At 59.5% G+C, this 14,251-nt stretch overlaps 1 protein-coding gene across 1 annotated transcript; it reads right to left on the bottom strand.

The window, feature by feature from the left end:
• Positions 1-600: 600 nt before the first annotated feature.
• On the bottom strand, positions 601-11,164 carry Sema6c (semaphorin 6C). The gene is given in 21 exon segments (XM_037206879.1): positions 601-1,649; positions 1,652-1,814; positions 1,817-2,397; positions 2,793-2,888; positions 3,088-3,132; positions 3,293-3,348; positions 3,430-3,507; positions 3,797-3,943; positions 4,196-4,369; positions 4,538-4,690; positions 4,923-5,054; positions 5,303-5,520; positions 5,770-5,858; positions 6,035-6,154; positions 6,334-6,424; positions 6,612-6,713; positions 6,979-7,035; positions 7,194-7,257; positions 7,554-7,668; positions 10,342-10,513; positions 11,077-11,164. Coding segments are annotated over 20 exon segments (2,919 nt in total). The 5' UTR covers positions 10,460-10,513; positions 11,077-11,164; the 3' UTR covers positions 601-1,329.
• Positions 11,165-14,251: the final 3,087 nt, after the last annotated feature.

The raw sequence follows: 14,251 nt of genomic DNA, 5'->3' as shown, positions 1-14,251 counted from the left end.
TGATGAGAAAGGAGGCTTAAGGCAGAGTTACGATCTCAAGGGGAAAGGTGAAGAGGTAAACAATACACGCAGAACTATTGGCCCAATAGTCTCAGTAGCAAGCAAACTGGCGGCTTATTGGGGTGCAGGCTTGGTCGGACCTCTAGGAGGCGCCAACGGGAAGCGGCTTGGAGCCGGAGCCGGAGCAGGGCGGATACTGCGGCCACGCGCCTGCCAAATTCCGGATTTGCAAATCCTTGAGCGCAGCCAGCACCCGCGGGAGGCCTGAAATGCTCCTAGCGCCAGGGTGGTGGGTGGGAGAGCGTCCCGGGTCATCCCTCCCGTGGGTACTCAGGATACTGTGCAGCCAGTATCTGCAGCCAGCGTAACAGAGCATCGAGGAGGACACACGTTAGCCGCTCTAGCCCTGGGCTAGCCTGCAGCTGGGAAGTGCCCCCTGGGGAACCCACTGCTGAGGCGAACCCTTCCTCCTAACCGGGCTCCTCTTCTGCCTGCCGGTGCAATCTGTGGTTTTGTTTTGCAGCCTGCTGCTCAAGAGCCCCAAACACCTAAAGCCAAGTTCTCTTTAGGACAAGATTTGCTGATGTGAAAAAAACCAGATCACGCAGCAGCTTCGTTTTATTTCTCCAAAAGTTCCCTCCCCCACCCCCATCGTGTAGGCCATGGAAAGGTGCCTGCCCTCTATCCAGAACCCTGCTGCGGGCCTTCCCCTGCACCCCGGATCTGCACCACGGCTCTCCTGGGCCCTGGCTCACCCCACACACACACCATGTCTTCGCTTGCCTCCTTCAGGAAACCTTTCCTGATTAACCCCGGTGGGAGGAGAGCTGCCGAGCCGAGGGCTCTGGAGAGACTCGGGGGGCCGGGGCGAAGCGGAGGCAGGCATTCAGGGGCCCCCGGCCCCCCGAGGGCCCTCTCCTCTCCCTCCCGCACCGCGCGAGTACGAGCCAGGCAGCGGCCGGGGGGGACACGGCTGTATTGGGGAGCGGGGGCTCCTACACAGTAGGAGGCGGCACGTCCCGGCCCCGCGAGGCCCGAGGACTCTGTACACGGTAGCGCGCGGCTCCAGCCCGGGCCGGCCCGCCCGGGGCCCGGTCCGCGGGAGCCCGGAGCGGCGACTTAAGGCAGCATGGCTGGAAGGGAGCGGGGAGTGGGAGCCGGCCAGGTCCCCGGGAACGCTGGCGCTCCGAGCGGCGAGCCACTGGCCTCTCTCTCTAGGACGCGGGCAAAGACAAAGTCAATAAATAAACCGAGGCGGGCGGGACGGGGCGCCCCGGGAGCCCCGCGGAGTCCGGGGGAGGCCGCCTGGACGGGCGCGAGCAGCGTCGGTCAGAAGTTAAAATGGCCGCCGTGCGGCGCGGGCTGCGGCGGCGGCGAGGCGGCGAGGGGCGGCTTGGGGGACAGCGGGGCCTTCACGTCCACCCTCTTGAGGGAGCGGCCGCGGTAGCCGTCGGGCCGGCCCAGGTAGAGGAGGTGCCTCCCGGGCCCGCCGGAGTACCGGGCCGGGCCCGCCGAGGGCACGCGCGTGAGCAGGGCCGGGGGCGGCGCGCGGTGCGTGGGGAAGGGCAGCCGGCGGCCGACGCCCAGGCGCGGGGCCGGGGCCGAGAGGGCGGGCCGCCCGCCCGCGCCCGCGCCCGCGCGCTTGCCCTCGGGGGCACGTCGAGCCTCAGCGGCGGCGGCGCGCAGTCCCGCGGCAGCGGGCTGGAGTCCGCGAAGAGGGCGGCGCCGGGCTCCGGGGCGGGCGGCCGCCGCGAGGGGCACGGGGCCGAGGAGAGCGCGTCGGCGCCCTGGCGGGGCGGCGGCTGCGGCTGCGGCGGCCGTGCAGGTAGCGCAGCAGTTCCTCCAGCGTGGTCACCTCCACCGCCTGCCCGGGGCAGCCCGGCGGGGGCGGCCTCACCAGCACGCGCGGCGCGGGCCCGCCCGCCGCGCTGCAGCCCCGTGGGCGGCCCGGGCCCTCCGAGGCGTTGTTCCCGTTCTGGTTCCACTCCCAGGGACCCCCGGAGGCGCGGAGGTGCTTCACCGGCAGCTCGGGCGTGGACTCCGGGGTGGGCAGGCAGGCCAGCTCCGGGCCCGGGGGTCCCCCGCCCTCGGGCGGCGGCAGGAAGGTCGTGTAGAGCTGTGGCGTCGGCGCGGCGGCGGCATCTCCATCCTTGGGCGGAGGCGGGGGCTCAGGACCGCCACCGTGCAGCCGGGCCAGGCTGCGGAGGGAGAGAGGGCGCGGCAGCCCCGGGGTCTCGATGTCCTTGCTCCGACGGCGGTGCGCGCGACGACAAGCGCAGGACACCAAGAAGCCGGAGACGGAGGCGCCCAGGGCGAAGGCCGCCGCCACGCAGGCCAGGAGGAGTGGGATGGGGATGGAGCGGGAGGCTGAAGATGGGGGAAGGTCCCTGCGCACGCCTGCCGACCAAGAAGGAAGGGAGGGAGGCGGCTCAGCTTTAGGGGAGGCGGCAGGCCGCACAGAGCGGGCACAGGTGGGACCCACAGCAAGTTCTCATGCTGCTGCTCAGCTTCACGCCACACAGCCTCGGGAGTCACTTTTCCAGGATCCCTAAACACACAGGCTAGAGCACGGGCCTGGGGTACCCCCTGCCCAGTTTCAGCCCCCTGTAGCCATGCCAAGAACATCTGCCAGACTGCCTGTGAAGGACACTGGCTGGGATGTCCAGCTGTGGTGAAGGGAGGTTCCGAACAGGCGTTAGTAGGTATCAAACACCAATCAGCACCCGGCTTAGAACTCGCAGAGACTCAGCAGTTCCACACTGCACTGTCCCCCTCCCAGGCAACCCCCTTACCCTGCGTGTGAGCTCCAAGAGTGGAAGACTGGGGCCCTGGGTGAGCATCACTGGGGGAACTGGGGATCTCAAGGGAAGGGCCAGGACCCAGAAGCACTGGTAACAGAGACCAGGTCAGAGCCAGTCAGACTTAAGCTCTGCACCCCAGACACCGCCAAGCCCCTCCCCTTTGGGACCCAAGAGTCCAGAGTTCCAGTGTCTCATCGCTTGGTTGTTCAGGGTGCTGGCCTGCCCAAACAGATTTGGTGGGTGCGGGCTAAGCAAGGGAAAGAGAAACTGAGGCTGGAAGACTCACCATAAGCAGAGTCTCCAGGGCCGGACTGGCTCCCAGTAGCTCCATCTATGAGACAGGGTGAGAATGAAGGAAAGGGAGAGCTCCTGAAAACCTGACGGAGGTAACTGGTACAGATGCTGAGAAGGACAGGTGCCCAGGCCTGAGATGTTGTTGGCAGCCATCAGAGCCATATGCAACCTCAGCTGCGGCTGCCCCTTGCGTTTACCTTGGCAGTCACCATGCTCCATGGATTCCTGGTTCCCAGTCACATCCATATCAGTCCTAGAAGGAAAGGGGGTGCTCACTGTGGCTCTATACTTTGCCAAACACACTCCTCAGGAGTCCCAGGGGCTCCTCACTTACCCACCAGGTCCCCTGATAGTCACACAGCCTTTCAACCGATGCCAGCCACAGTACGGGTCCTGAGAAGCCAGACAGCTCCTAAGGGGAACTGAGCTGTGTGAGGCTGGCACCCCTTCCCCTTGCCATGTCCATTCCGTTCCCTTTTCTACCCCCCTGGCTTACAAGAAACCCCCAGCCCCAGATTTCCATCCATCCATCCCAATCTGCTCCAGACCATAGTTGCTGCCCAATTTCAGACTTCCCAAGGTACCCCACCCTCTCCTCTACCCTCTCCACTTCCTGGCTACCCTCAAGACCTGGGGTTTTTTTCTGTGCTCCTACTAGTCCCGGAAGCATAGCCAGGCAGCATCTGACCTTGGCTCCTCACCTCTGACATGCCCCATGCCGGGCACAGCGGCTGAGTGGGAGGTAGACGATACAGCCAGGAAAGGCCACAAAGAGCCTGTGACCCTCAGTGTCCAGCTCCAGCCCGATGATCCGCCGCGCAGCTCGGGCTGAGCGCTTCCCACCGCACCTAACGGGAGGTGGAGAAAGCGAGACTGGTTTCCAGAACAGTCTATGGTGGAGAAGAAGCGCCAAGTGGACCCCCGAGCACCACCTATGGAACCATCCTACCCAACACAGTGGCGCTTTCTCACCAAACCCTTTTCCTACCCCCCCCCCAGGCCTCTAATTCTGCCAGACCAACACTGGAGTCCCCAACCTAGCACCCCATCCCCATCCCCCACCCCTGCCCGGCAGGGACCTGCCCCCACCAAGAACTCACCGGGCAGGGCTGTAGGCATCGATCTCTTCCAGTATGACAGGCTCAGGTCCCAGAGACTGTCCCCCTGGAGGTAGCACCTTCAGCACCGTCCCATCGTGGGAGCCAAGAAACAGGACTGTGGTGTTTCTGTGGGGCCCGGCCTTGCCATCCACCGCCACCTGGGTCAGCAGGGCTCTGGGGCGACAGGCTTCCGGTGAGGACAGCACGTCTAGACAGCCCAGGTGCCCTGGTCCCCAGTCTCTTATCCCTTCACAAGTCCCACCCCCACGCCAATGTGATTTAGCTCGCGGACCCCACCAGAGGGAAGGCGGGCGTGGGCGGAGGGCGGGAGGCGGTGATCACCTGCTAGTGAGAGTGAGGAGGGGCTGATGGGTGGCAGGTGGTACAGCAGGATCCAGCAGTGGATGTGCCTTGATGAAGAGCAGGACATCATCAGGTAGGTCTTGAGAGGAGGAGAACAAGGCAGCTCCACCCACACCTGCACAGGACCCTGGCCTGGTGGGCACATGGGAAGGGGCAGCCTTAGGGTAGAGAATGGGGGTTAATTAAGCTGTGTGCCCCCTCCCTGCTCTCAAGCGTGGCTGGTAACCTCTGCTCCCCTGCAGACACACACCGCTTCCCTTCCCTGCCGCAGCGCCTCAGTCCAACCCGGCGCTAGCCTCGTCCCTGGGCATGGTGACCTCAGCCCGCCTCACAACCCTGTGACGGCTGCCCCCGTCCCGGGTACCTGGGGGAGGGGACTCGGTCCTCAGACACAGGAGCCCAGGCCCCATCCAGGCTCCTCTGCTCCTTGAACTTGCCCTCAAACCCGCGCTCAACGTCATCCAGGTAGAAGGCGCAGACTGCAGACCCAGGAATGCTGAGGGAGCCAGAAGAGACTCAAGGTAGATGTCACCAGGGACTGCACAGCCCCTGCCCGGGAAGCTGTGGTAGCTGCCCCCCTGTGCACCGTGTTGAGAGGCAGAGACTAGTGCATAGGGCAGCCACTGGGGCAAAAGATGGCCAGGACAGCAAGGTGGCCTGGCATGGAGCTTCCTCAGTAGGCACTGAGAGGGGAGTCTGAACGTTGGCAGGGGAGGAAACTGGATCCCACGGCCTAGCACTAACCTATTGGCTTGAGTAGTGAAGACCCCAAAGAGGGCGGGGCGGCCATGCAGGTCCACAGGCCCAGTTAAGGCCTGTAGGACGTCAAAGTAGAAGGTAGAGTCCCCAGGGACAGAGCAGTTGAGCCTCAGCTTAAGGAAGGATGTCCAGTGGCGATCCAAGGCCCGAGGTGAGCCACCCCGATCACGTTTACACACCCGGGCTACCCGGGAAAACTGCACCTGAGGGAAGACAGGGAGAGGAGAGAGCCACACGGCGGCTGGCTGTGATGCGTGGCGTGAGTTAAGAGCGCCGAGAGGCAAATACAAGGGTCACAGCAAAGAAAGGGGACGCTATGGGGGGTCAGTCTATGGCCAGCTGTGGTAGGTGAGAGCTGAAGGATGTGGGGAGGGGTCAGGGTCCAAGGGGATCTCTTCTGGAGAGTGGAGCCAAGAACTGTTCTTAGGACCCAGAAGAACCCAACTCCTTACCCTCCCCAGCCGGGCATCCTCCACAGAGACCTCTCGGAAGAAGAAGTAGACGTGGTCTCCGTGCTCCAAAGCGTAGACAAAGTGTGGCTCTAAGGTAGGGAAGGGCATCCATACCCACTCAGAGACTCACGCCCTACACTACCTTTCCACCCATCCACAAACACGCCGCCACTGTCTGTCCGTCCTCGTCGTCGTCGTCCCCCCCCCCCCCGCGCACAGCCCTGGTGTACCCCCCAGGCATAGTCTGACCCCCAGGATGACTGACCTCGCAACCACTTGGAGTCATACTTGGCAGAACGGAGTGGAGGCTGCTGTCCGAGACTTCTGTAAACGACAGCGTCACTGGCCTGGAAGTCTGCTGCGGTGGCCGAGTACAAACTGCCCTCTGGAGGGGTAAGGATTGGGGAGTTCAGGGTCTGTCTCTTGCCAGGGTACCCACACAGCTCCTCGGGCCTTCCCTCCATGCCCCACCACCCTCTCCACTCAAGGACGTGGGGAAAGACCAAGTTGGGAGAGGAACTCCTTCCAGCCATGTGCCTGCTTTTCACATGCCCAGGTTCACACCTGCAAAGATGGCCACATTTGACTGGGTGGCGTCAAAGGGGCATCGAGCTTGCCCACTCAGCTCCTCACCCTCCTGTTGCAGCGAAGTTATCTGGGGGCAGAGGAGGCAGGTTCCTGGAACCTTGGGGGTCTTGGAAGTGTGGCCCCACAGCTCACCCCCACTCCCTCCCTCCCAGCCCCTTCCGCACTCTGGCATTCCAAGCACGCCCACTCCCATCCCCGGATGCCTGTCTCTTCCCACCAAACTGGAATCCCCTCCCAGCCCCCCTCCTCTGTACCCCGTAACTGCGGCACACGGGGCTGAACGAGTTTGTTCCACAGGCAAGGAGCGTCTGCGAGTCCCAGGGAACAAGAACACGGATGTAGTTGTAGCATTCGTCCTAGAGAATCCAAAAGTCGGTTAGTGACAAGCCTGGAGCCGGGGTCGGGTCACAGGAAGTAAGGCAGTAGTCAGTCAGTCCTGAGCCACCACAGCAACACGGATAACGTCTCGAGCCGTTGGCGGGCCCTTTAGCGTTTCCCAAGTCCTTTGGTATCTTTGAACCTGCTTTTCTTTTTCCTGGAAACTCAAAGTCTGACCTCTCTTTCCTTCCCTCTGTCCTCTGTCCTCGCCTGCCTTCCCTCCACTCAGACTCCACTCCTCACCGTCAGCCTTCCCCGAACAGCGCAGTTCTCCACATCTTGGCTCCTCCATGTCAGAAACTGAAGAGAGAAAAAGAAGGGGGGTCAGGGGGCAACCAGGACCCCTGCTCACATTAGGACTCCGTTTTAGGTGCATTCTTCAACCCATGGGACCCCCATTACACCTTTCCCAGCTTTGTCTCCCTGCCTGCACCTCCTCGCAGCACACAGCCCCTCACCTTGTTGGGCACCAGCCCCTCCCCTTCTTCTTGGGCTTGAAGATCGAAGGAGAAAACGTGATCCCTGAAGGGTAGGTAAGGAGGGGTCAGAGCTGAGCCGAGGCACCCTGCCTGCCTGAGCTCCTTAGTTCCCTGCATACCCATGTTCACCTGCTCAGGGCCAAGCCACACAAAGCTCCTGTCCCTAGCCTCCCCCTTACTCCACGCCTTGGCATTTGTTCTCTGGGTCCGAGCATGTCCACGTCCCATGGCTTGTGCACCTGCATGTGTCCCCTGCAAGATGCTGCAGTGGCCATGCAGGTCCCATGTCTGCCCAGGAGCATGCATGTCTGCCCCACAACTGTGCCTCGGCCATTTTACCGGGCGGCCACAAGCAAGGTCCGGTTCAAGGTCAGGAATCGCTGAAAGTCCAGCCCAAGTTCTGCAGCCACAGCATCCTCCTCCAGGCCCCGGAACCAGGATAATGGAGAAGTACCTAGAAGATGGCAGCTGAGATAATACACACTTTCCAATCCCTTTCCTACCAGAGAAAACCCAGCCATGAACAGAATAGGAGACAAGAGAGACCAACATCTATTACTAAAAACAGTACCAGAAGCTAGGCATAGTGGTGTACACCAGCAATGGGGAGGCTGAGGCAGGAGACTGCTGAGAGTTTAAGCCAGCCTTGGTTACTTAGCAAGTACCAGGCAGTATACGAGGCCAAAGGCTGTCTCACCAAAAAAAAAAAAAAAAAAAAAAAAAAAAAAAAAAAAACCTCTGAGGGTAAAGATACTTGCAGCCGAGCCTGACTACCTGAGCTCAAATAGAGGAAGCAGAGAACCGATTCCCCAAGTTATCCTTTAATTTCCACTCATACACCATAACATATGCACTCACCCCAAATAAGTAAATGTTAAACAAATACAAAAACAACTCCAACTGAGCATTTCATTTTCACCAGACACTGTGAGTATCTGAATGATCTACCTTGCTTAATATATTAACCTTATAGTGACGTTGCCTCAATTCAAGGCTTAGTACACGGAGGGATTTACATGACTACTGGGCAGGCGGCAGGGTTTATGTCAAGTCTTGGGATCACCTCTGTATTAGAAAGTTCCTTTCAAGGGGCTGGAAATGGCTTAGTAGTTAAGAAGAGCATGCCCTGCTCTTCCAGAGATCCAGAGTTCAATTCCCAGCACCACATCAATTAGCTCACAACCACCTTTAGCTCCAACTCTTCCGCTTTAGCTCAACTCTTCACTAGAGCTCCAACTCTAGGAGACCGCTTGCTCCTCTCTGCAGCTCCTGAAGCAGGGAGGCAAATAACTCAGGGAGCTCCTGAAGCAGGGAGGCAAATAACTGAAAAATGGCTTCGAGAACTCCCTGAAACTGACCAGATTCACTAGGGCCCCTCCCTCCCTGTCAGAGTAAACAATACAAAGCTGAGTCCCCCTCAGAGGAAGGAGTAGGGGAAGGAGGGGGGAAAAAACCTGAGACCAGACCAGCTGCCTGCAGGAAGCAGAGACCAGCCAGGCTGCCTGGAAGGGACCATCTGAGAACCTGGAAAGGACTCTCCAACCTGTTGAGCTGCCCGCAGGCTGTGCACTGTGCTCCAGATTCCTAGTTTTGTGAGCTGTCACTCATGCTGGGGTGGGCTTTGGTGATACAGCTGTCCCTGAGTCATTTCTGCTCCTGTAAGTGACCCCTCACCCATATTCCTGTAAGCAACCCTAATAAAAGTCATTGACACCAGGCACAGTCGCGCACGCCTTTAATCTCAGCACATGGGAGGCAGAGCCAGCCGGATCTCTGTGAGTTCGAGGACAGCCTGTGTACAGAGCGAGATCCGGGACAGGCACCAAAACTACACAGAGAACTTTGGTGGACTCCCTATCTGGGGTGAGTAGACAAGTGTTGTCTCCCCAGGAGAAGTCTTGTCACACAAGAGCACCAGCACACACACACACACACACACACACACACTTAAAGCGTTTGTTTTTTTTCCTCCCTCGATACTTCGCCATTCCACCCTTCCAGGTTCCTCCCTCTTCTGACCAACTCCATGTCCACCTGGGCTGGTCATGGAGGCCACAGGTACTGTTGTTTAGGGGACCCAGGCTCAAAGCTGACTTAACGCTAACCGAGTGCTGAGAACAGCATCTGATGCAGAGGTGGCTGGTTTTGTTTTGGTTTGGTTTGTTTTGTTTTTGAGACAGGGTCTCTCTGTGCGGCCCTAGCTGTCTTGAAACTCACTCTGTAGACCAAGCTGGCCTCGAACTCATAGAGATCCCGGGATCAAAGGTGTGCGCCACCACCAGACTCAAGTTTGCTATTATTCTTATCTATCCCACAACAATCACTCCCAACTAAAATTACTCTAAATCCAACATGTAGAACACAGACCCAAACAGGTGAAGACTCTTCTCAGAAGGACTGCGGTGACAGTTTCTGTCACCGGTGAGACCCAGGCTCACTGGTGGGCAGAGAGGATAGTAAGAGGCTGGGAAGCACAGAACTGACGCAGGACCTCACTCTGTCGCTAAGAATAACACACAAGTTTAAAGTGCTTAATTTGGGCCAGTGTTCTCGGGACTGTGCCTCATTTGTGTGAAATCTATTACCTCACCTAATCTCTAAATAACTCCATGAGGTGCAGCATTATGATAGCTTCCTTTACAACTGTGGAAACTGAGGCAAAGGTTAGAGAACATTAACCCAGGTCACACGGCTAGTGAGCAGCTGAGTGGGGATTCAAACCTGCAATGGTTTGACTGGCTAAGACTTAACATTCCTTATAGGCTCCTCTGTCTGACCGAGACAGTGTCATCACGGCTGGCCTGGAACTCGCAACCTAGCCCAGGCTGTCTCAAACTTGTGGCAATCTTCCGACCTCAACTGTTAGCGTGCGTGCACCGCCCTCAGCTAGGGTCACGTTTTCAGCCACTTAGCAACACCACCTCTGAGTGAGGAAACAACACCCAGGGATGAGAAACCTGGGGTTCCAGCTCACCCCGCCTGTTCGGTCCCCTTCCCGAGCCACTCTCTTTGAGGCTGGGAACATTCGTTCCTCCACCTTGCCTCCCACACAGGGGTCTCATTCTCTCCTTGCTCCCTCCCCACCCCACCCCCACCCCGCAGAGGGTCAAGTGGGTGGAGTACTCACCCTGCAGGTCAGAGGTCAACAGAGGGATGGGGTCCTGGGGAAAGGCAGCCTGGGCATGGGGCAGAGACAGCAGCAGCAGCAGCAGCAGCAAGGGCATGGAGTGGGGGGCAGGGGGCATCCTGTGCGGGGCAGCTCAAGCCCCAGGGGGTACCCCCTCACCCATATGCTGGCCCTGAAAGGGGAGACGGAAAAGTGGGGGGAGGGACTGAGTTCTCTCTACCCTTGTCGCAGGCAGACTCCTCCCCAGGTCTATCCCCAGAAGACCCTGCGGGGTGGGGCAAAGAACCGTCTCCGCCTCACTCCCAGCCAGCTGTCACTTGTCACTCAAGGCCCTTCCCTCGCCAACTGGCCCGAACTGGTTAGTGGGAAGCCTGCCGGTGTGACCCCAGGTAAGGACAGAACAGATCCGCTGCCCCACCCCCCAGCCTTTCCTCCTCTCTCCCGCCTGGCTGTGGGGCATTCGGTAGGTGACACCTCCCGGCCCCTCTCATGCTAACCCCTTCTCAACTATAATTAGACGCTGCAGCCTTAAAATTATAAATAGTGACTCCTTGGCACCGGGAGGAGGAAGAGGGCACCAAGTCTGTGCTCCCCTCCCCTCACAGACCCCCACAGCACCCTGGGAGTAATGTAGGCACTGAGCCCAGGCAGAGGCAGCTGTGTGGCAGCCATGGTCCTGTCTTGGGCTGAGAAAGAACAGAAGGAGAGGCACACACAGCCCGAGGGGTCACTGACCTGGCCTAAGCTCATACTTCAGGGGCCATTCCCATTGCTGAGGAGGAAGCCGGGGGGAGGGAGGGGATGGGTGTCCATGGAGGGGCTGTCTTAGCCAAAAATGAATCTGCATCAAAGCCAGATCAGAGGCTAAATTTAGCTCTGGCTGCAGCTGTCTCCTCGACCACTGTGGCCCCCCCCCAGCCTGGAGCCCCCCCCCCATTGCCTCCCTGGCTCCTAAGAACCGATGCATGTCCTCGAGGAGGGGAGAAGAGCAGACCCACCCCCTGTGCAGAGCGAAGGATAGAAAGGACGGGTGAGGAGAAATGGCTGAACGTGCCCGCTCTCCCCTTCTTCCCTCATCAGGCTGCCTCTGAAATTGAAATATAAATAATTCAATGACAGGCAGTGGTAGCCCAAAGTCCGAGAAAGGATGGAGATGGCCAAAGGCGTGGGGACAGATCCCCTTCCCGCCCATCAGCCTCCCCACCAGCCGACCCTGCCTGGACCCACGGTAGGCCGTTCATACGAGCTTCCCGCCTCCCCTTGAAACTGAAGTGAGGGGCTGAAGAGGCCCCACTGGTCAGCTTCAGGGCGCCAGGAGTCCTTTCTTTTGTGACCGATCACAAGCCTTAGTGGTCCATTCCAAGACTTCTAACGGGGAAACTCTGGGCAAGCCCCCTTCCGCCTAGCCCATAATACCACTTGAAGCCAGGACCCAAGTGTCCACCCAAGCCCCATCTAGCGTCACTGGTGGGGAGGCTGACGTCAGGTGGAGCCCCAAGAGAGCTGGAGGAAGGGATGGGATAGAAACACCTAATGATGACCCCCCCCCTTCCCCAGAGGCAGAGCAGTTAGCTAGCTAAGGACCCCTCCACTGACAGGTCAAGTCTTCCTCCCTCCCCAACCCGTGTTTCCGTTGCTGGGACTCCTAGGAGAAGAGAAAGTGACACTCCTCGTCATCTGTGCTCTCCTACCTGCCCCACCTCAAGTTGCCCTGGGCAACTGTTATCTTCACCCTGGAAACAACTTGGGTCTCTGGCAGGTGTGGAGAACATCCAGACCCCCTCCTGACCCCTGATGGAGTCTGCTTCTATCCCCAGCTCTCCCGGCTTGCTGCCTTTTCCTTACCTGGGGTGGTGGGTCCTGTGGGGGACGAAGGGGGACAGGAGCCCTTTGATCTAAGAAAAGAAGGGACGAAAAAAGAAAAAGGAAAAAAAAAAATCACATCTCCCTTACCACATCCTTTAAAAGTAAATGTGCAAATTTGGGGAAACGCTGTTGTAGCCTGTGTGGGGGAGATGCTATTGGGGGACGCATTTTGTTTGGTTACAAAATGAGCAGGCTTTGCACCGACCGGAAGATAGGAGGGTAGCGTCTGGCCTTTAGCCAGAAACTCCTAGAACTGCAGGGCCAGTCTTGGGGAAAGGGCTGTCTGGGAGTTGTGGGCCCTGATGACCACTCCCATGTTAAAACCTTCAGAATCCAGCAGCCTTCCTGCAAAAGCGCCCTAGCGAGGGACAATAGAGGCTCATTTGCATCTAATTTGCATGCTCTTCATTTCCAGGCAAAATGCTCTGATAGCAAGTACCTCCATCCCTTCCTTCCTCAGAGAGCAAACCACGCCTCCCCCCCCCCCCACCCCCCTACCTCTCACACTAAGGACCCCCCATACACGCTCACTTTAAGCTGGGTTAGTCCAGCCTCTAAAAACACTTGGTTGGCCTTTTCCTTGGCCCACTAGACTCAAGTAGGATACATCTTTAAGAGGGCTTCCCATTGCTGTTTGGGGGAGCAACATCTGGGTGGCTCCCATCCAATCAATCCCTGGCCTGGGGACAGGCATGCCGTGACCTGGAGAAATCCCAAGGAGAGACCTGGCCGCTCTTTCTCCTTTCAGGTCCTCCCCTTGATAGAAAGATGAAACATCCCCCTTCTTTCCTCTTAGCCAGACAGCCACCTCTGGGGAGTGGCCGAGGTCATAGCCGGTGTCTAGAGGAGCTGGGGAAGGGATTGCGAGGCCGGCCGGGGACAATAGCAGGAAGCCATAGGCATGGTCGCCCGCCCCAGCCCACCTTCCACAGGAGGCTCGGGAGTGTGCTGAGCCTCAAAACCCTTTCACCCTACCCTTCCTCTCAGTCCCAGGCTTTGTACCTACCCTCCCTCCGACCCACCCCCCAACGTGGATAAAACCAGGTGTCTGGAGCTTCGCGAGCGCTTAGCGTGAGGTGGGCCTGGGGCCAGGGGCTCGACGTGTCTCCCCCTCACTGGATCCGGGGCTCCGAGGAGGGGCGGGTAGCAACGTCTGGACCGGGACCGGGTCCCAGAGCCACGTTAGCGGGAGGAGGGGCTGGAGGGGCCTGCAGGCGCAGATCGAGTGGGGACGGGGTTTGGGGTTGGGGGACGGAGGCGGGTCTCCCAGACCAGGGAAACAGGGCCCGAGGCTGGGGACCGCCGAGGGCGGGCCCTAGGCCCGCGCGGAGCGGGTAGGTGAGCTAGGATGCTGTCGCCAGGCCCGCTCTCCTCCGTGGGAGACCCAGTCTAACAAAGCCCGGGAGGAGTGAGGTGAAGCGTGGAGGTGGGCGCGGGGACTGGTGCTTCCCCGTGACCTCACTCCTGGACTCTTTGCCCAAGCCGACCCTTCCCCCTGGGAGTGCTCAGACTCCAGCCTGCACAAGGACGAAGAAGCAACCCTGACACCTAAGTCCAGAACGACTTGTCCCCTTTCCTGTCCCTGCAAGGGTGTCAAGAGGTCCTACTTCTCCATAGGTCTCGGAGCCTCAGTTTCCCGCGGGAGAGGCAAGATGCTGGGCTTTCCACCCTCTGCATCATACGCGCCTCAGGGGAAAAAAAAGGAAAAATAGCCCCTTTCGTGACCCCTCATCTAGCGGGACCCGACTGCGACCAGTCGGAAAAGAAGCCTACACCCTGCGCCCAGCAATGCATCTAGGCTCGGCCACGGTCCCCTCCTCCTCCACGCACCCTAAGTCCGCTGACCCTTTCTCTGCCAGGCACAAGACGTGCTGGACCCACTCGAGTCCCCGTGACACTCAGAAGCCTGACCCCCTCTCGCGACGCTCCTGCCCCTCCCTGCAGCTACATCCCTACCCCGAGGTACTTGCTCCGAGATCCGGGTCAGCGAGATCCAGGGAGCAGCGGGAGGCCCCCAGCTCCGCGCCGCTCAGAGTTCGCAATC

Source organism: Peromyscus leucopus, chromosome 6 (assembly GCF_004664715.2).
Source record: "Peromyscus leucopus breed LL Stock chromosome 6, UCI_PerLeu_2.1, whole genome shotgun sequence".
Classification (NCBI taxonomy): domain Eukaryota; kingdom Metazoa; phylum Chordata; class Mammalia; order Rodentia; family Cricetidae; genus Peromyscus; species Peromyscus leucopus.
The sequence above is the reverse complement of the archived record's forward strand: the minus strand, read 5'-3'. Positions and strand labels throughout refer to the sequence as shown.